The 21,492-nt window shown below is 42.7% G+C and overlaps 1 protein-coding gene across 4 annotated transcripts in view; it reads right to left on the reverse strand.

Moving 5' to 3' along the window:
* Positions 1-2,944: 2,944 nt before the first annotated feature.
* The window catches only part of TFAP2A (transcription factor AP-2 alpha), a 29,339-nt gene continuing 10,791 nt past the window's right edge, over positions 2,945-21,492 (reverse strand). For all 4 annotated transcript variants that reach the window (XM_079984987.1, XM_079984986.1, XM_079984985.1 and 1 more), the window contains 6 exons: positions 20,667-21,101; positions 16,869-16,920; positions 13,638-13,869; positions 11,316-11,434; positions 6,738-6,879; positions 2,945-4,773 (listed from right to left, as the gene is read on the reverse strand). In XM_079984987.1, coding sequence (XP_079841113.1) covers positions 4,485-4,773; positions 6,738-6,879; positions 11,316-11,434; positions 13,638-13,869; positions 16,869-16,920; positions 20,667-21,101 — 1,269 coding nt within the window. In that variant the 3' untranslated portion in view covers positions 2,945-4,484. The remainder of the gene's footprint in view (positions 4,774-6,737; positions 6,880-11,315; positions 11,435-13,637; positions 13,870-16,868; positions 16,921-20,666; positions 21,102-21,492) is intronic.

The raw sequence follows: 21,492 nt of genomic DNA on the forward strand, positions 1-21,492 counted from the left end.
ACATTTTAGGGTTAGCAGCTAAAAGCATGGCCTAGAATTTGAAAGGCTGAAACAATGATTGATTACAATGTGTAAAATACCGCCCTCCCCCCAAAAAAGAATGTGAAAGTAATTAACACGATTTGGTAACTGCACTTTGGTCACAGCAGATGAGCCCCAAACTTCAATGAGCTGCATTTCCATTAATTTCGCAGGCAAAAGTTGCCAGTTCCCTTTGTTGTTGTTTTTTAAAAAAATCGTAAACAAAGTGAAATAATAGTAGGATAGAAATTATTCAGTAATTTCATTCAATTTCTCCAAAGTGAAATAGTGAGGGTACCTTACTAATAATCAACACCATAGTTCTAAGTAGGTTACTTCCACTGAAAATGCAAATGAATGAGATTGTGTTCAGGTAAGGATCTAAACAGCTACACTGCACTGAAAATACATTTCAGGCTTATTCAGTTTATTTTGAGTGCAATGGAAGTCAGCATATATCAACAGTAAATTTCAAGAAAACTATCAATTAGCAGTTATAATGTTCATTTACTTCAAAGTAGACCCACTGATTTCAATTGACTTTACTTTGAAGTAAAGCTACTTAACATTGGATTGCGGGGGGTGGGGCATAAAATGCAATGGCAAATCTCTAATTGATTTCACTAGGCCTAGATTGTAGTCTTAAAAATATAGAAGTCTAAAATCAATTGGTTAATTATATATAATACACCTTTTAATATTATATCTGGGCTATGTATAAATGTTAGTCATTCTTTACACTGACTTTGTATAATAATGTTACAAGGCCACAATCATGAAAACATCTTAAAACAGTTGTTTGCAGTGTATCAAATATGCAATATTATTCATTGCATTTAATTTCTTAAATTGTATTTTATAGCCACATCCTTAAAATTATTAGGACCTCCTTGTGTTTCAAGATTAAGTCTGTTTTTATACATTGCCCAGCTACAGCCTAAAACGATTAGGCAGACTTAAAAAAAAAAAAAGTAACAAGCATCTGTAAAACCAGATATGAATGAATGGTATTTAATAAGATTGTTTTTACTCATTTAAAAATGAGTATTTATGCATAGCTGGAGAAAGAGCAGCAGTGTGCGCATTGCTGTTTATGAATGCCATTGTGCCTGAGGTTAGGATCCCCCACACAATCTGTGATGCAGCCAACAAAAACAGCCCAGATAGACAATGCTTCACTTCACCTGCTACAACGCTGTGCATTTCATTTATGTCAAGGCTGCGTGTACAGTTAGGGTTCATTCACCTCATTATTTTGTTACATCCACTTTACAGTTAACCAATGTATCTTGGGGAGGAAAAATGAATAAGCATTTTCAAAATGATGCCATCTTTACAAGCAGAAGATCTTCTCTCTCTCTCTCTCTCTCTCTCTCACACACACACACACACACCATTTCACCAACAGTCTGTCGCTGTAAAAATAGCATTTCAATTTCACCAGCTCTCCTTCCTCTGCTTGACCACACTGGTTTTCTACTGCCTTCCCTAATGAGATTACCAAACTGGGAGAATGGAACATCTTGTGCTTTATCTTATGCGTTTGGCCTCACCCACCTACCAACAGGAAAATCACAGAAGCAGCAGGCCCAATTCTCTTTGAAGATACACTGAGACATGCATCAAGCTTGCTAACCTCTCTCAATTCTGCCTGAGAAATAGAAAGCCTCTAAAAACACACAGTGCAAAGTTGCCTCATAAATACCATCACACATTCACCTATTTTGCAACGCTTCATGAAATACAAGATGGAGCCAACCAGATTGCACTGGGAGTTAAGTTTCACAATGTTTTGCTCACTCAGACGCTTCAGGTTTAGCATTCCAAATAAGCACTGTAAGCAAATTGTTTTGCTGTTTTGTTTTTTTTCAAAGTTACCACAGGGAGAACATCTTAAGGACAGCCCTGGAGGGGGGCCCCACCTCCACTTCTGTTCTATCAAAGCCATCTTTGCATATACAACCCTGCACCACAAAACACCACAATGAAGCTGAAACAATGAGGCTAACTGCGTTTTTTCCACAAGTCTACATTCTGAGACCATTTAAGTTGGTTAAAAACAAGCAAGTATCTGTTTCCACTGAATACCTATTCTGACTGGAACCGAGATCTGCACAATATGAGAATATTCTATATCCAATATTTACTTTGCACTGATAATAATTTAGAACATTTATTACTGGGATGCCACACATTTCACATCCTCCCTCATCCAAAACAATGAAAAAATATGCTGAAATCTATGAATAAATATGTACATCAGATATATATATATATATAAACTGAAACACAATTATTATAAAATATGAACAATAAGTATTGCTTCAGTATACCTTTATACCATTATATATTATAGTCACACATTAAATCCATTATTTAAAAGTTGTGTGCAAGCATTTGCATGTGTACACTTGCAATTATCCTTAACCAGGTATATGCTTTCCCCTTCCTCCCCAACTGGCTAATAGAGATTAAAAGGCAATGCAAATTAAGATTATGTCAGACATTTATGATAAGTAATACTGATCCTTAATTATGAAGCAGGAATAAAAACCTAAAGATCAAATAAATAAAATAAAACTTTATTTTTTAAAAAATAAAAGTACCTTTCAGTTAAAGAAAAGTATGCCATTTCTTTAACAGTACAATTTTTTTTATCCAAAAGAGTACATTGTGTTTTATTGTGTAATTTGTCTGAATACAGACTCGGTGGAATATCTAAATGATACCCTGCTCTGAACTCCAACTTGAAAGTAAGTTTTTATTATACTTGAGGGAAACAATGGGTTCAGCTGCTTATTGCAAGGAGCAATTGTCAAGGGAGAGTTAAACTCAATTACTGTAACCATACTGAATAAAAAATACTGCCAAGAACAAAAATACGCCTGGGTAAAGACAGCCACTGAATAAAAAAAAATCGACATAAAGCGTATCAAATATTTATTTATCTGGGCAACAAAGGACTATGATACATTGACAGGCATGGAAACTACTGCCAGCACAACTCAATACAATACAACTATAACTGCTTCCAATATGGCTGGTGGAAATAGAGGATACCAGGTGGTCCCAAATGTATGGAAGTTCTTTGAATCAAAAAAACAACTCAAAATGAAGGGGGGGGGGAGAGAAGATCCCTAAATCCTTTATCTGAATAGACAATATCAATTTATTGCTCTGATGATGCTTTCAGTAGAAGAACACGGGATATAAACTTTTTGTTAATTTTTTCCCCTTCTTTTTAAGCCACAACACATAAGGGGTTGTTAGAAACTACTAATACTTGAAAAAATCTGTCCTGAAGGAGACTGAACATCATTTCAGGTGGTGGTTAGGGGTCCTTTTCCGCTTTTATCCATTAGAAACTAAAGGTCATACTAATAATATATATTTTTAAAATCCAGATTATTTTATTTGTTTAGCTGCTTTATTGTTTCCTTTTAAAAAACATGCTACAACAGGGCTGAAGTGATGAATCCCAGAAAAATTCCACCCCCTCCCTCCAAAAAAGCTTTCCCCTCCCTTTTTTTGATTTCTAAATAAGTAACCATGAACCACAGTGATGGAACTAAGGAGGAGAAAAGATTTAAAAACCCACTAAACAAGAGGCAAACGAGATCACCAGATAAATAAAAAAAAGTTTCAAACAGACTCACCATATTTACAATTCCCATTAAATTACACATAAATAAATATATACATACATGAACACTGATCCCCTTTTAGAACAACTGTGGGTTGGTGTTACCATAAGAAAGTTCAAATTGGTCGCTTTACCTTGGGCAGGAGAAAAGTTCTACAACTGAAGACATGACATGGAACTGCATGTGGTTTGTGTTCAAGTTTATTCACAATACTGATAAAATGTCATCATCATCCTTTTTGTCTCTCTCGCTCTCTCTCTTTTAAATATGGCTACAATCTTAAACGGAAGTTTATGTAAGGGAAGATGGTGATTCAGTCCGATGAAACTCATTTGTTTTCTCCACATTTACTTAATTGTTTATTAATTGTTTGTTTTAGTTCTCTCTCACACTCACACTTTGTCTTTTTTTTTTTTTAGAAAAAAGTTCTATTTGTTTGTTTGTTTTTTGAATTTTTCATCGTTTTTGTTTGTTTTTGCTTTTTTTTTTAAAAAAAGAGGAAAGTCCACACAAACTGAGTCGACCAGAAATAAAAAATAAAAATCCTAGGCTGGCTCCATTGCCTTGTTCATCTTCCTAGGCTCCAGACTGGGCAGCAACTGAGAATGAACTGGGAAGTACAGGAGGGAGAAAGGGAGGGAGGAGATTGGTGGGGAGGGCCGTGGGTTTCCAGTACTACTACGTAGGGTAGAAGATCTCTGGGCTTCTGCTGCTGTAGCCTTGGGGCTGATGAGGGAAGGAGGGAGAGACTGAAAGGAAAATGCAGAGAGAGCCAGGCTGGCTGGTTGGGCAGGGGGGTTTGGAGAAGCAAAAAAATCCTCATTTTCTGTGCTTCTCCTCTTTGTCGCCGCTTTTGGTGCTGTTGTCTGTGTGGCTGTTCGGGTTGTTGCTGAGGTACATTTTGTCCATGGCCTTGAGCGCCTCGGTGAGATAGTTCTGCAGGGCAGTGACTGCAGCGCACACAGCAGGGCTGCCGAAGCCGTGCGAGATGAGGTTGAAATGGGTCAGGCAGCTCTGGATGCCCGGCTCCAGGATGGGGGTGGGCCGAGAGTTCCCCAGAGGAGATCGGTCCTGAGCCAGCAGGTCGGTGAACTCCTTGCAGATCTGTCTGCAGCACAAATGGAGCAGAGAGAAGGAGAAGAGGAGGAAAATGAGCCAGCCTTGTCAGCAAGCAGCCAAGCCAAGGAGTCAATGCCTTCAGAGATCAGCGGACACACACACACACACACACACACACACACACACACCCCTCCATGTGCACATTTCTTTTCCAGGAGCAATATTTTCCTTTCTGCTTTCTAACACATCTATGCATTTTTAAACTGAAGAAACCTCTTTTTTTGTATGCAACCCACACATTCTCGGCCAGCTTTCCTTTCTGTTTCTGCTAGTCTCCTAGGCAGTCTGCCTGAAGGAGGGGGCTGTGCCTTTATTTCCTTCTAAGAACAATATTTGGTTCCTGTTTACTTTAACTAACAACAACAACATTGTCAAGAACACACTGTCTCAATAATCTTACTGAGCCACCCACAAAACCTTACAAAAGCACCATACAAATGCTATTAATAAATAAAGTAATCTCAACCCTACTCCCCTACAACTATCAGATGTAAACTATCTAGCATTTATTCCTCCACTTGCAGGCACTCAGGTTGACTTCAGACACACAAGACCTCTCTCTCACACACAATACAGGTCTCTCTCCCTTTAACACAACTCCTCACTTTCATAAAGAGATGTGCATCTTCATACACATGCTAAATACAGCAGAAACCACACAGGCACACCCCTTCACTACACAATTTCTCTTTCACTTCCTCTCCCCCTGCCCCCACACAAAATACATCCCTTTCAACCATTTTTAAAACCCCCATATCCAAGTTCAAGTCAACAGTTAGCTTATAGCATGATTTTAAAAGCCATTATTTGTTGGAAGTAAGTTGAAGAGATTGCAATAACACTTACACCCTAGTAAGATTTTAAAGAGATGGGGTCCTGCTAGGCTTATCAACCCATGGACTTCCCCTTTGACAGAAGACCTACTTTCCCTGGAGGTGAAATGTGGAGGGTCTTGAGCAGAACTCACATTCAGAACAGTATCTGAGCCAATTGTTTGGGGGTGGGGGGATACAGCAGAAAAATAAGTGGCATATTGAAACACTTGGCTCTCTAAAGGCCAGCGTTAAATATCTCCCAGGCATAAAGTACCTCCAACTTCAGCTGGTGGGTGCCCTCTGGCGCAGTGCCCTTTGGTGACATCGCCACCGGTAATTAAGGAGTGCTAAACAAGGCTTTTAATTTCCAGCAAACACATCATGCACAACAGCCGGGGCTTCTCTCTCTTCCTCCCCCACCCCACCCAACCTGGAAGTCTAGCTGGCTTTCTTATCCACTAGACTAACAAACACGTATCCTTCTGCTAAAATAACCCCCACTGGCATTTTTGCAGTTTGCAGGTTCAATTATGTCTTCAGGTTAATGGACAAACTTGTGGGAAAAGGGTAGGGAAATGTTGCCAGTTCTTAAGATCTAGTATGCAGTCTGTCTGATCTTATACGTGTTTTGGGTATCTCAAGTTCCACTGAGATCAAGCCTATTTACTCCCAAGTAAGTGAACACAGAATTCTGATATCCTATGTATGTTTACTTGGGAGTAAGTCCCACTGTGTTCAGCGGGGCTTTTTCAAGGTAAGTGTGCAGAGGCTTACAGACTTAATGAGCCTTTTTTACTTCACTGCTAAAAAAAATGGAATATCCTTCCTCTTTGAATTTATAAGCTCAGATCTAACCATCACTTTGCAGACATCACAATCTCGGGGGGGGGGGGGCATGTGGAAGGGTCCTTCTCAGTCATCTACATAAACTTGGTTTGGACAGTAATAATATACTCTTGAATGAATGCATGTTTTATAAAGTTAATTATACAATGTGAATCTTGTATGCATGGTGAAAGCTATTGCCCACAATTAATAAATGTGAAAACTAATAATCACACAATATCAGAACAAGCAAGCAAGCAATGGAAAGCCTTCCTTACAGCTCAGTGATACTCCACAAAGGTAAATGTCTTACTTTGTAGCTAGAAGCATGTTTTTTCTTGTGACTTGCTCATTTGGATCGGAATGTTGTCGGTTGAGAAATTCAGCTACTGCTTTGGCAGGAAATTCTGTTTCACAGACATAACCAAAATCTCTTGCTAGATGAACGGCTTCTCCTGAAATGAGGGGTAGGTGGAGTGGGAAGACAAGGCTAATCAATACACAAAGCTCAAGCAAGGCTGAGAAGGAGAACTTAGTAACATGGCTGAGCAGCTAGCCCACTCCATTACAATCAATGGGAGCTTTCTAGTTGACTTCCCTAGGTGTATAATTGCACCTTTGGACTCCAGACAATGAAGACCCCAAACTACTAAAAAATCTGCAAATGTATAATTTGTAAGTAAAAAAAAAAAAAGCTGGTTTAAAGAAAGTACTATGAAAACCCTGGTGTAAGATTAATCAGAACACCTGATTGTTATAAATGTAAGATTTCAGCGCAAGGAATATTTTGTAAGCATTTCCTGCAGGAAATGATCAGTTCCTCATTAGCTGCCTTAGGAGAACACAGCTTTTTAAAACCTTGTTTTAAAATCAAGCAATGGGCATTGTTTACATAATGAACATTAACGCTGGACACTGTCTCTTCACGGGCAACAGATCATATTAAAGTTTGTTAAAATTTGCTGTGGGAGGGGACTGTGATTAATAAACACCTTGGTTAAACTGCTTATTAATCCACTAAACTCTTTCAGTGCTAAATCATACCGCAATATATTTTATTTTAAAATACACAAAATTTATCTAGAATACTTATTTTCTGCAAAGTGAATAGTGAGCTTGTGTTTGTACACTTAAGGAGATCCATTCACGCCTTATATACAGGAATAAAATATATATATACATGCCTGGGCAAAAGCATATGTTTAAAATATGCTCATTCTTCTTATTTCTTATCACACACTAGAGATTAATATTGATTATTTATCACCATTAATTCTAGAGCTCCCCTAAATGGATTGCATTAAACTGTTAAGTGTTTAAAATTTAACTTGATCGCATATAATTATCTACCCTTCCCTTCCCCCCTCCCTTCAAACGATTAACCATAAGAATTTTAGGGTCATTCTGCTGAGTCTGTCTGTTTTGTTGATTTTCAAATCTTTGGTTTTAATTTCCTGAACCAGTTGGTTTTTACTGCAGGGCTTCCTGCCATTAGCTTTAGGTCCGGAAGAACGCATGCGCCAATTAGAGCTTCAAAGCCTCAGTCCAGTGAGCTTGTTTCCATAAAATGGAGCGGATCATAAACAATAACAGTACTTTAGAAACTGCCTCATCGCACAGGGACTCACAGCCAAAACAACTGTATATTATCTCTCAAAGGGGAAAAAATTGCCCACTATTATCAGTTTATCTGAGCATTAGCCTTTACTCCTTTGTTTTTTCTCTAATATAAGTGGATCAAACCCTAGCCAATTGTTATTTTTTATAAAACCTTTATAAAGAAAAGTATGAGGTCAGCAAATAGATCCTATTAAACCTTTTACATATTACTTAACATCGCAATAGCAATAGCATTAACACTGGCCAGTTGCCCCCTGCCAATTCTTTTTGTATGTTTCCCATTTTATTATTTTCTTCAGTATACATTGAATTCTTTTTTTCCCTTCAGCTGCTTGTAAACTTTGTTTTGCTTTGCTTGGTTACGCATCAGTTACTTATGCCATGTAAATATACTTTAGTTACAAACGACAAATGAAAATCTCCTTGATACTCTTTCAATTGTGGCTGGCATTCTTAAAATACTCCAGCTTTACATCTTTGAACCGTTCAATATTTTTTAAAGCAGGCCGCAAAGCAAAGAAAACTATTAGGCTATTTTTAAGCAAAACCAAAGCTAACCAGGGGTCCAGAAAAGCTTAAAAAACACTCTACAGTTATTGAAATCGGGGTTAAAGACCTCGAGAATTAAACACTGGAGAAGAAAGGTTGCATGAGTATCAACCCCATATCAACTTCCTTGTGTCAACAGCTGTGGCAAACTAACCCCACTTAAAGCTGGACCAATATGTTTCTTTCCACATTATAAGGCATTTGGCTAAATGAAGCTTCCTAGCCCTTGCACTCTCATTAATGTTAGAATAGTATGTCCTTCCTCCCCCTTTTTACAATTGGAAAAGATATCAAAGAAGTTTCCCCCCATAATATGCAGCAATTGGGAACAAAGGCGGAGTTCAGTGGCTGGCTGCGAAGCTTTCAGGACACCATTAAATCATGACTTAGGTCAAGGATTCCAAAACTAATTCAGGAAGTAATGGTCACACATTTCTCAAATGCAGATGTCAGAACAACTTAAATTATTTACTGGTATGCAGTTTGAAGCAGCAGAGGCTTACTTCTTTTCGGGTGGCTGCAGCACCTAGCATTTAAAGCTGCCTAGTGATGAACTGAGAATGAAAGGGGGAAGGCTGAAGATCTGCATTGAAAGATGGTCTGCTCAGATAGACCTGTTAGACTGCATCAATGCAGCACATAAATAAATTGCCAAATGAAAACGAAGAAGGGTCTGGCCTAATTTCTAAACAAGTTTCTTTTTTCTATCCAACTTCACAGAAATTGGAAAATTTGTTTGAGGCTGGAATTTGTTGGTGTGGTGGTAGTCTTGGTGCGGCAACTGGCAAAGTCGGGATCTTCCTAGCGAGGCGTAACACTGCCATACACTCTTTCAACGTAGGCCGTTCATATAGAATGTGAGAGGCGGCCTGCTAGAACACTTTTAATACGCTATTTAATCCTGAACAGTAATCACATCCCACAGATTAATAGGCCAAGATGTTACTGGTAGTCTAGTGCTACCCCTGATATAAGTATTACAGCTGTTGTGGTACAGGGGTACGATTGCTGGACTAGGTCCAATGAGACCCTAGATCAATTTCCCTCTCACTCATAAAGCTCATGGGGTGACCTTACCCAGCCTTTCTCAACCTTGGGTCCCCAGATGTTGTCAGACTACAACTCCCATCATTCCTAGCCAGCATGATGGGAGTTGTAGTTCAAGAACATCTGGGGACCTAAGTTTGAGAGAGGTTGGCTCAATCTCACAGGGTTTTTTTTTTTGAAGATAAAATGAGGCTGGGGAAAACAGATAAGCCACCTTGACCTCTTTGGAAGAAAGGTTGAATATAAACTCTAATAAATAAGTATTCTGTCCAGCTTTATATTTGTTACATTTATAAGGCCTTCACTGGTGATGGGACTTTTTGAGATTGGAAGTGGTCAACAATTATTGCAACGTATTAACATTTTGAATTCATTATAATGTCCTTTCTGCAAGCATCTACTCATATAAGCAGCAAAGCAGCATGGGTCTCATTTTACACACAAAGCTCTTGCACAATTAAGAGTCATTTTGAACTTATTTAGGCCCATTCATTTCTGCAGAACTAACAGAACAGAACCACAGGCTTCAACAGTAATACACTTTTCTCTCAGTATTGCAATGAGTATTATTTGTGCCTGATTGTCATCTGGATTCACAAGCTAACAATACAGGCATGTTTGAATTCAACCTGATTTGAAGATTGCATACAGACCTACAATGCACTTAAGTTAACATATTTGGCTTTTAACAAATTTACACCCAGATCCTAAACACATTTAGGCTGCAATCAAACCAGGAGTACAGTATGTCTCATTGAACTCAGTGTGTTTTACTTCTGAGTAGACATTCATAGGATGGTACTGTCATTGTGATCTGTTAATTCATTTATAACATATTTAGAGAGAAGTCTATTTGGAGAGCAGCCTTCATTCAATTGATGTGAATGACCTAAACAGGTTTAAATGCAACTGGACTACAGTTTTACATATCAATTTAAAACAAAAAGTTCTACCCATATTGACTGGTGAATTGGAATCCAGTTACCTATAGTAGCACAATTAGTCAGTTCATTAATAAACACTAAGTTTCACTTCTCCCGAAAATAAACTTCTTTTGACTAAGAAGTCCAGCTAAGTCATATCTTGTTTATAAAACCGTCACAATCCCCAGTCCCTGTTGTCTGAATTAAGATGTGTACAATGATTGTACACATCACTACCATGCCCCTTTCACTGGGGACTGCACTGATGAAAATCCAATTAAAATCCACCATGTCAATCAGTGATTAATAAATTAATTCATTAATTATGCTTAATTAATATTTTCAGCCCTACTTTTTTTTAATGCAAGTGAACAACCCAGTTAAACTGAACTTTCAGAATTTATAACCAACTTAGTTTCATTCACTTCAATGAGGCCTGGCAACCCAGATCCTAACCACATTACAGGGATTTAAGCCCAGATTTCAACAGAGCCGGCTTCCAAATATTTTGACATAAATGGTTTCTGGACTGGGCTGACAGCTTCAATTCACCTTTTGAAAAAGTACAAAGCAAAAAGGTCAAAATGAGCATTTTCCTCAGACATAATGATTTAAATTAAACAATGCCCATAAACATTTCAGCACTGGCCTCCAAAAGGTTCTGGTTTTGTTCAGTGGTAAAAGCAAACGATAAAAATACACATTTCCCAAAGAATGCCCTTCTCCTCGCCAAATCCAAAGCCATCACTTACCTTCCACTAGTGATGTCAGCAGGGTAACATTAGCAGCCTTACGTCTCCCGGCTGGCAAATTTAATCCTATTTTGTCCAGTTTTTCTCTCAAAGATCTCCCTCCATTTTTTGATTTTGCCCTGTTCCACACATTAAAAAAACAACAACACTTAACACATGACTTGGAGTTCGTATTGCAATTCGTATTAGCAGTTCGTATTGCAATGCTTTCAAATATTTTCCTCCAAAGCTATTTTACAAATCCTTATTATAAGTGATATAGTGGTGTTCCATTTCAGGAAATGCTAGGTGTGGAAGACATGCTATGAAAGGGACAATTAAATGCAAAACAGGGAAATGCCCTGAAATATTTCCTTGTGTCTGAAATAACCATGGAGATAGAACAGCTAAAATTAAGCCCTTTACGTTCTCACAGTGTCTACTGCAAACCATAAACAGGCACCAGGTGGCCCTTACCTTATCATGGTCTTGACCAAAGTCATAACCACTGTTAGTGCTTTCACACATTTGCAATCCAATGGGGACTTGCTTAAGCCAACCCCATTTGCATTGTTAACCAGCCTAATTCACAACTGTCAAGTGTGTTCATTTGTCTTCCATTATGGAAACTGCACTCAGTTTGCTCAAAATATGAAGTTGGAATGATACCTGCTATTTTGTCCCTGTTCCGGTGTGGTTTTCTTTTTAAAAGAAAACACTTCATCATATCCCTGTAGCCGGCGACTTGGATCAAATCTTTTTAATATCCCTTATTGTATTGTAGCTTAGCATTACTCGCTTGTTGCAGCATTACTCAGCAAAGCAATGCTGGCAGTGCCCTCAGCTGGTGTGTGTAAGCTTTCAAGAAGTTTTGCTGAGATGCATGCCCTGCTATGATGAGGGGACAGTGCTCCTTGCTGAGGCTGCTGACTGGATGCATTGGCATTGTGTGGCAGTGTTGTGTGATTGTGGCACATGCTACATACAACAACAACCACAATGATAACAGCAGATATAATCGATGTTTTTCATATTTAAGGTCATCTCTGCACTTTCAGTAAGCACATTTCTATCTGCAGTTTACAGGATGCTGTGTAACATGATCTCATTATTAACAACCCTGTGAGATGGGTGGTTCATTTTGCAGAGGGGTGTTGTTGTTTTTCAAGGCCCCAAACTAAGGCTGAAGAATAGTTACTTGCTCAACACATTTTCCAGGTTCAACGGCTTGAAAGCAAGTGATGTCCTCTCATTAAAGACACTCAGGTCACTACTGAACTTAGATTCTGATCTCAAAATATTCTGCAGAGCTGGTGTGTTCTGAGGTTAACTACTGCCTTCTCGTGCCCCATGTAACAACATATCCACACAAAAGGGATAACTTTTTACAATTGTGAACCCAGAACAAATATTAACACAAGAGGCACTGGGCTTTGCGGTTGCACTGAGGCGAGAACAAAACCACTTAACACGTGAGTAATATCAGGTCTGCAATTGTTGGAAATCAGGTGAGGCCACCACCTTGATGAAACTACGCAAGTCTGGGTCTGGTTAGTGGCTGGATGGAGAGATTGCCTGGGAACCACATATATGCCAGCTTGGGTTCCATGTTGGAAGAAAGGAGGGAAATAAACAAGTGAAAGATAAATATATACATTTCCCTCCAAAAATCTATTATAAAGTATCCTTATTATGAAAGATACTTAGTTTATCCTGAAATGAAGCCATAGGCCATGAAGGCAGACTAGGCTGACATGATTTTACTGTTTCAGGTAGGTAGCAGTGCTGGTCTGATGCAATCAAAATAAAAATTTAAAATTTAAAAATTGTCCAGTAGCACCTTAGAGACCAAGTTTGTTTGAAAGCTTATACCCAGAACAAACTTAGTTGGTCTCTAAGGTGCTACTGGACAATTTTTAAAAATAAATAAATATTTATTTCGATTATTTTATTGAAATAATTGTGGAGCTTGGCTTAAAGCGACCAGGTTGGCAGCACCTGCTCTGGTCTCTTCTTGAATGTGACCCTGAAGAGTGTGGAGCATCACTGACAACACAAGCAAGAGCAGTTTCCCCTTCCTTTCTGACTAACCCAAGGCACCGTGGAGGATCTGCCTAGGTTTCTAGCCTAGGGGGATGCACACTGAACAATGGTGCCTCGGGGCTTGGGAATTAAGCACTGGCAGAACTGTGGACGAGTGGCGCCCTTTGGCGAGCAAGTGATTGGACGGGGCGCTACCACCTCAAGTCGCGCGCACGGTCCCTTCCAATGGGCTCCCTTCCCTCCAAAAAGAGATCCCGCCCCTCCACCCGGCCTCGTTTTCCGCGGCTCGGGCTGCCTCACCTCCGAAGCACTCCGCCCAGCAGAGACGCGTTGAGGCACTCCGGCGGGGACAGGCGCCTCTGCACTTCCGCCACCGTGACCTTGTACTTGGAGGTGGAGCTGAGGAGGGACAGGCGCCCGGGCACCGAGCAGAAGACTTCGTTGGGGTTCACCACGCCGCCGAAGAGCGTGTCCTTGTTGATGGGGATGGAGGAGACGGCGTTGGCGTTAGACTTGGACAGGGACACGGGGCCTGCAGAGTCCGGGAAGGGGGGGCGGGTTGGGTAGGAGAGGAAGAGGGGAGGGCGAGGGGAGGGAGAGCCGCGTTAGTGCACAAATGCTGAGGGGATTAGCAGCTGCCAGCAGCCTGAGGGGGAGGGGCGCCTGGGAGGGGGAGGGGCTGCCTCGGGATAAACTTCGTGGTGGGGGGCGGGGAAGAAGACGACAACGACAAGCCAGGAAACGTGGCGGCAGATGGAAGACGACAGGGATGAAAAGGAGGGGGGCGCTTAGTCGACCACTATGGCGGACACGAAGCGGGGCCCCCTCGGGCACTGTCCTCCGCGCCAAGGGACGCTGGAAAACCCCCGGGGGCGGCTGGCTGGCTGACTGGAGGCTGCTTCTTTCTCCCCCCCCCCCCCGCACCAGCTCCAAGCACCACTTCCTCCTACCCCCTCGCTTTTTTTTTTACTTTGAAGGCCGAAGGCTGAGAGAAGCCGTTTTCTCCCTTCCTTCCCGCACGTTGCACAGGGGGAGGCAGGGGTGCCAACTCGAATAAAATACTCGGGGAAGCGGGGGCAGGTTAGCTCCCACCCGCCACATAATCGATCACAGGACACGGCACACGCACACCATTTGAATGGCCAGGCCCATCTCAGATATTTTATTGGCTCCTATGCGAGGAGAGAGAGGGAATGGGGGACGACGACACGAAGGCCTGAAAGCCCAGACTCCGCCGCCTGTTCTGAAATGCCACCGAATAAACAGGCAAACAAGCAGCTGCACCACCTGACTCAACCCAAGATGTTATTTACAGAGCACGCCACGTTTTGTTTTGTTTCTGGGGGCGGGGAGACATTGTGGGGAGGTGAAAGCTCAAAGGGCTTGCAATCTCTGGCTTAAAAGCCGGATGCATCCCGATGTATATTGACTATGCCTTGAACTGAATTAAGCTTCTTTAAAGGAGCTGGCATGAGGCAGGGACACCAACAAGGCGAGCGTCTGGGCTGGTTTGTTCTCCGCCCGCCCTCTTCGGGGGAAAGGCCAATCAGAAGCGGGGGTTGTGTCAAGCGGAGAGGAGGGGGCGGAGCTTACGGGGAATTGCCTCTCATCTGCTAAACGGTTCCAGGGGCATCTAAGTCCTATGGATCTCGCTGGAACTTGGAGCCAAATTATTGTTCTCAAGCTGGTAGCCTGATGAACACTTACCATACTCGCTATATCACACACACAGAGAGATGTTACATTCATCCTTTTAGAAATAAAAGGGAGACGTTCAAACAATGCACCTTAGCCGGTTCTGGAACATCTAACTGTGCCATTGTTCTAGAGTAGCCTCCCCGCTTCCCCAACACACACTGTCTCCAAGTGTTTCAAATAAACTGGGCCGAGTGTCGCAGCCTCTCTGCGTGCAACTTTTCACACTGGGAAGCGTGAAACAAGGGAGGCGGTTTCTATCGTCAAAAGAACATGACAGTGGAGCGCTTTGTTTAAAAAGAAGAAGAAGCACGCAGCCAAAACAAAATAGGAAAAGAGAAACTTCCTAGATCCTTAAAGAGCTGCCTCTCAAAATGGGAAGAAAACAAAAACAAGCCACCTCCCTGCTGCCGCCTTCATATCTTTCCCCTTAAGAGACAGAAAGATCTAGGGCTTTGTTAGGAGATATCCAGGACCAGCACAAAACTCAGCAAGCCTTATTTTTCGTTTCCCAACTTGGCTAAGCATAAGTGAAAAAATAAGGGCAGCCGCCTTTGCATGCGATGGGCGCTGTGCTCACGTTCCAGGCCGGTTACACTATAAATATTTACTCTTTTGTCATCATCTGCTTCTTCCCCTCGTTCCCAATCCCACCCCCGTTTCACATCCTCACTTTAGTGGGCCTAATCCAAATGTTAAAGGGTGGAGCGAGGGGGGGGGGATATCTAGGTTTTGGATAGATCACTTGTGACATTAATAGCTCTGGGGAGGCTAATAGAGACAATAGGAGTTAAACGAACTCTTGAGATTACTAATAAAAGAGCCAATTATCATGTCGACTCGGAAAGAGCATCTCTTTAAGATTTATTCCTTGCACATCTAATTTGACGTGACAAAAGCTCCCCAGATTGAGGGGGGTGGGGGTGGGTGAAACTTTAGCTTTCACTGTGGCGGTGCTGAGGTTTCCAAAGCTTTGTAGAGCATCAGACCCTGGCGGTGCCTAAAATACCCAGACACTCCGCTAGAGCGAAGGCAAACACGCGCCCCTTTCCCAGCGAATAATAGCCAAGCGCTCAACCCGGAGAGAGCTTCACTCTCTCCAACAGCAGTCTTCCGAGCAGTACCCAAAAGGGGAGCCCATCGTTTCGCTCCCTTGCCAACACTGAGAAATCAAGAAAAAGAAAGCTCAAGCCCATGAAACCCCTTGCAAAGTCATTTGAAAGGGGCTGGGAATGAGAGCACTCTGTCTTCTAGACACCCAGCGACAGCACACCATTAAGAACCAGTAGCAGCAACAACAGCCCAGAAGGGACTATTCCAGAAACAAGCGGAAGCCACCGACGCGGAGACAACACCAAAGCCCCCTTCCCTTATCCTTAGCTCGCTTGCTACAACAAAGCCTACTGATATAAACAATTCAGAACAATCTCATAAACCTGAAGTCCGCCGTGGGGGTGGGGGGGGGTGGGGGAGAGACAGAGAGACTAGGGTCTGGAAAGGGTTGGTGCGGGGTTCTGGTCACGAGAGATAATTTCACTGCAGAAATTCGAAGTCAGTTCCTAACCGCGAATGGGATTATTAGGAAGAATTAAAACCTGGATCCGTTCGAGAGAGATAATATAATCGCACACATTCAAAAATCACGGCGCGTTTGGGCTCGCGTGAAAGGTGGTTTGCAACCAGGACTGTCCATGTCGTTGTCCACTTTCAAAAGCCTGTTGTGAATTACATGGAAGGGGGTGAGGAGGGGAGGGGAACAATGGCTTTATCAAGTTCTCTCCGCAACAGCACCGAGCTTGTGAGGACATGCCTGGAATGTTAAAGGAAATGGCTTACCTTTCTTAATTACAGTTTGATCTGGGATGTTAATACCCGGGTCCTCTACGTGCTGCAACAAAAGGGATACACAAGGATGTGAATATTTAAACATACCAAAAGAAACAGGTTACGAAGCTGCTTCTCTTTCTTTCTTTCTTTCTTTCTTTCTTTATTTCTTTCTTTCTTTCTTTCTTTCTTTCTTTTTCTAATGTTTCTGCCTTACGATACTTGGATCCAAAACACACAAACAGATATGGATATATATGCAGTGCGGAAATGTTTCATTTCGATGCATTATCGTGCAAGGATTTAACAAAAGGGGGGCAATATTTTAACCACAGCCCCCAGGTCTAATCGGGATGGGGCATTTGGCTGGGCTGTTGGAATCTTACAATTAATAGCTCAGTCTTTCCGCTACGTTTACTCGACAGTAAAGCCGCATCGGTTTCAATACAACTTACTTCCAAAAACGCATGCACACGATTGCAGCCTGTGCAGGGGAAAGTTGAACATATTTACTCGCAAGTAACACCCGCTGGCTACAAATATGGGCGTCTATTTGCAGCCACGCAACGGAATCTTATCCATGTTTACTCGGAAGTAAGTTGCAATTGTGTCCCCAGGAAATGTGCACAGGACTAGTGTCTTAGTCTTGCAGTATTTTTTTAAAAAAGTGATAAAAAGTGATTTGGAGATTTCAGAATGGTAATTTTGTGCCACCACTGGGCACAGAGAACAGAGGGGGAAATACAATGGAAACCAGGGAGAAGAAGCAGAATAATCCGTTTGGGAAGGAGGCACAGAGGTGAGGACATTTTTTAAGGGGAAACGAACTGGAGGGGAAAGGAAGCCAGCTTTATATTAGCTGAATAACCCAAGAACATGAAGCCTCGCTCGCGGCTCTATTGTCCACTAGCAGATTCGGCTGATGCCTTTTTAATTCTCCTACAGATGGATTTGCGCGCGTGTGTGTGCCCGCGTGCCCGCGAGGCGCGCCCTCGACTTCGAAACGTGATTAGAAAGTAAAATGAAAATCATGTTTTCTAATTCCCAACCTGACAGTCAATCTAATGTGTCTGTCTGTGTTTACAAATTAGCACTAGCGCTGCTGAGATATAGAACATTTCGCGGCCGCGTTGCAAAAATTGCTGGCGACCGGCCGCCGTTCAAAAGACAGGCGCGCAGAGATACCCCCAAACCCCCTTTCCCCCCTTCCTTCTCTGTCTCTGTCCAGCAATAATACCGAGCCTAACATTTTCCATTCTGCCTTGGATTTATGCTCCTGTTAATTGTGCCTGATCTCAATGATTCCGGGTGGATGGTACGAAGTTGCTTTATTACGGGTTTTATTGTACTCAATGCTCTCATTTGTAACTTGCCTAAAGTGCTTCTGGATTTGAGCATAATTAAATTGAGAAATGTTCAGAAATGACTAACGCTGCAGTTTTCTTTGGGGGTCTTTTTTTTTTAACTATATAGGGAAATATGATCCCTTCAAGCAGGAGGCCCCAAACCCATAAAGTAAATGTAGTGGGGCGTAACGTTTTTATTTGTCTGATTCCTCTACCTATATGGAGTCTACGCAAGCCACCGACTGTTAGGTTTTAAAATCCCGCCGAGATATTTATGCTTAAATAATTCTCGCCCTCGACTTAGCATGTCTTCAGAACCGAGGACTCGCTCCTAGGAAAGGTTAACTGCGGCAGCAACGGGGACACTGAAAATGACCCTTTTTCTGTGACCCACATTTCATGATAAAGGGATTCACAACCAACCCCACAAGCGATCTCTCTCTCTCTCTCTCTCTCTCTCTCTCTCTCTCTCTGTGTGTGTGTGTGTGTGTTCAATTGCCAAAGCAGTTTCATGCCACTTTTGTCTGCTTAATGGAACCACAACTCAAAGCTAGGTGATCCAGCTTAACTGGGTTGTGGATCCGGCTCAGTTTAAGGGCGGGCGTGAGGAGTGGGAATTTAATCTAGCTGGCAACTGATTTTTCTGAAAACGTGCCAGCGATAAGTCATCTCTTGCCAGAGCAGGGAATAAAATGGGATGTATTTATCATTCAAATGCAATTTGCGCTTTGCAATAGACTTTGAACAAAACGAAATTCCGAAAGAGGAATATATTTTAGCTCATGTTCCTTGCAAGAACCGAAACCCCAGCTGCTAGCTTCAAAATCGTTTACATCTTGACATGTGTTGGGAAGTCCCATTGGTTTCAACTGTACTCCTTTCTCTTGGAAGTAGATCCCGGCCATTTAAAAGGCGTTTCCATATAGAGAAGTATTTTTAAGAACCGCAGCCTGTCCCAAACGTGCTTTGCGTATTTTTCTGTTCTTTTCATCCCCAACCGTTCCCTAAATTCCCACACACGGGAATGCATGCGTTTGTTGCAAAACAACTGAAGGTAACAATCGGTTTCGTAGGGAGGGCGGGATGTCACGAAATCCCCTATTCAACACCACCTCCAAGGATGATTTACTAAACCGGGAAGGAATAAAAGGCTTCCAAAATGACCCCCAAATAGGTGAACCCATCGGAACATTATCCTTGCAACATGAAACTGTAAATCATTAAACTGTCAGTGGACATATTGTTATAATATTTGATTCTGTAATTTGGGGTGGCGTTTTAGCAACAACAGCAAAAATCACATCCAGATACCAGGAGCTGCTTCTACCAGCCACCAGCCCCAGCTCCCCCCCCCCCCCGCAAATGCTTTTTGCCTGGTATAATGAGCCTTGCATAATATTACTGGCCTACTCAAATACTCTTTTCAGCCGGGGAGCCAGAAGGCAAGGGGACCTCTGACGGTGAGTTCCCCTTTGGAGCCAAGCACCTAAGGTGCTTCCCCGCGGACAATGGTCCTCTTATCTTGCAAAGGGGCCGAGACGCGAACGCCGGGCTTCGTGAGAAATCTTCCCCAACGAGTAAGAGAGCCCAACTCCAGAAAGTGGGCAGCAAATATTCAGGGTACCGAAAGATATTGGTCAGAATATGACTACTTATCTGTTGTTAGCTACTAGTGCCTTCTCACCCCCAACGAATAAAGGACATTCATTTAAAAAAAAAAAACACCCAAAAATAATGCATTCTCTTTCTTCCATCCGCCTGGCTAACCACTTCAGACTATGCCAATTCTTCAGTCCGGAATAACGTGTTTTTTTTGTTTTGTTTTTAATGGTTTGGTGTTGATTTGCAATTCATTTTGCAGGCTCCCTTTCTTCTCCCGACCGAGAAATGCATGAAGCTTTAGGCATGTTTAGGTCGACTGATTGCTTTCCCAAGACATCTAGGATCCTACCGAAGGCAAGGCCCGAGGATCACATTAATTCTAATTCTATTATTATTATTATTATTATTATTATTATTATTATTATTACTACTACTACTACTACTACTATTACTGCACGGCCTTCCCTATAGCTCCCACTCATTATCATTTTGGGCATGGGGGAAAAACCGTCAAGAATTATTTTGGTTGGATTCTTTCTCCCCTGGTGCGTCTCCCTCTCAACTCCCCGTTCATGCAGTGGTAGGGACAGATGCAAACAACTATTACTGTGTGCTGGATATTACTACTATTATTCTATTTTTTGCAGGGGAGACGCTGGCGCGATTAAAGCGGCCCGGTTGCCAACGGATGGAGAGACACCATCGCCTCGCTGCCTTTCTCTGCGGTCATTTGGCTGGGTGCGCCCCGCGCAAATCCCATCCACCAGCCCGAGGGCGCGCGGGATGTGCGCATCGCAGGCCGGAGAACAAGGCATTGCTGGTGTCAGCCGCCGCGAGGATACAGGCGCGGAGTTCTCCTTACCGGTACGTCTTCTAAAGAGTGAGGTATCGAATGAATGGGGATGTCTCCTAGTCCTGAGCTCAAGCCATGAGGTCCGTGCAATAGATCTTCATGCCGCCGGTAATCCCTTCGCGGATCCAAGCCGGAGAGCTGGTGCGGAAGTCCTCGGTGGGTGTGCAAAAGCCCCGTTTCCTGGTTCTGTCTCTGTCCCGGCCAGCCTGGGTGTTGGGGTTGGGGCTGGGCGTGAAGAGGGTTCAAGCTATAGGGGTCGTTAACGTGGGAATAGGGGTCTTGGGACTGAGGGTAGATGGGCTGGTACGGCGGCGGGAAGTAGGGGGGCTGGAAGTCAGCGTTGGGGGTGTGAGAGAGCGGTGGGGCGCTGGTGTAGGGCGACTGGCCCACGCTCCCCAACTGGGGTAGGCGGGCTGTCCCGTTGCTGGTGCCATCGTGACGGTCCTGAGGAACGAGGAAAAGAGGGGGAGAGAAAGAGAGAGGAGATCAAAATCAGGACGGTTTGAAGGCCTCGCACACACCCCATTATACACCCAACGCACACACACAAAGGATGCGATTTGCAAACATTTGGTTCCAAGCATCTTCCAAACGGAAAGGCGTTGAAATTCCTTACAACAAAAGGAAAATCATAAATAGAAAAACCAACCAAATCCGTACGCTGACGGCAGATCCGAGGGCGGGGGAAATCTTAGAGGGGATTTGGGTTTTTTTGTCATTCGAAAATTCAGCCTATCTTTCTCCCCACCCCCACCCATCCAAAGCGTTCCCACACCATTTACGAAAAAGACTCTCATCTGCCTGGAACTTTTAAATGGGAACGACTGTAAATGGT

This window comes from Podarcis cretensis (assembly GCF_951804945.1).
Source record: "Podarcis cretensis genome assembly, chromosome: 7".
NCBI lineage: Eukaryota > Metazoa > Chordata > Lepidosauria > Squamata > Lacertidae > Podarcis > Podarcis cretensis.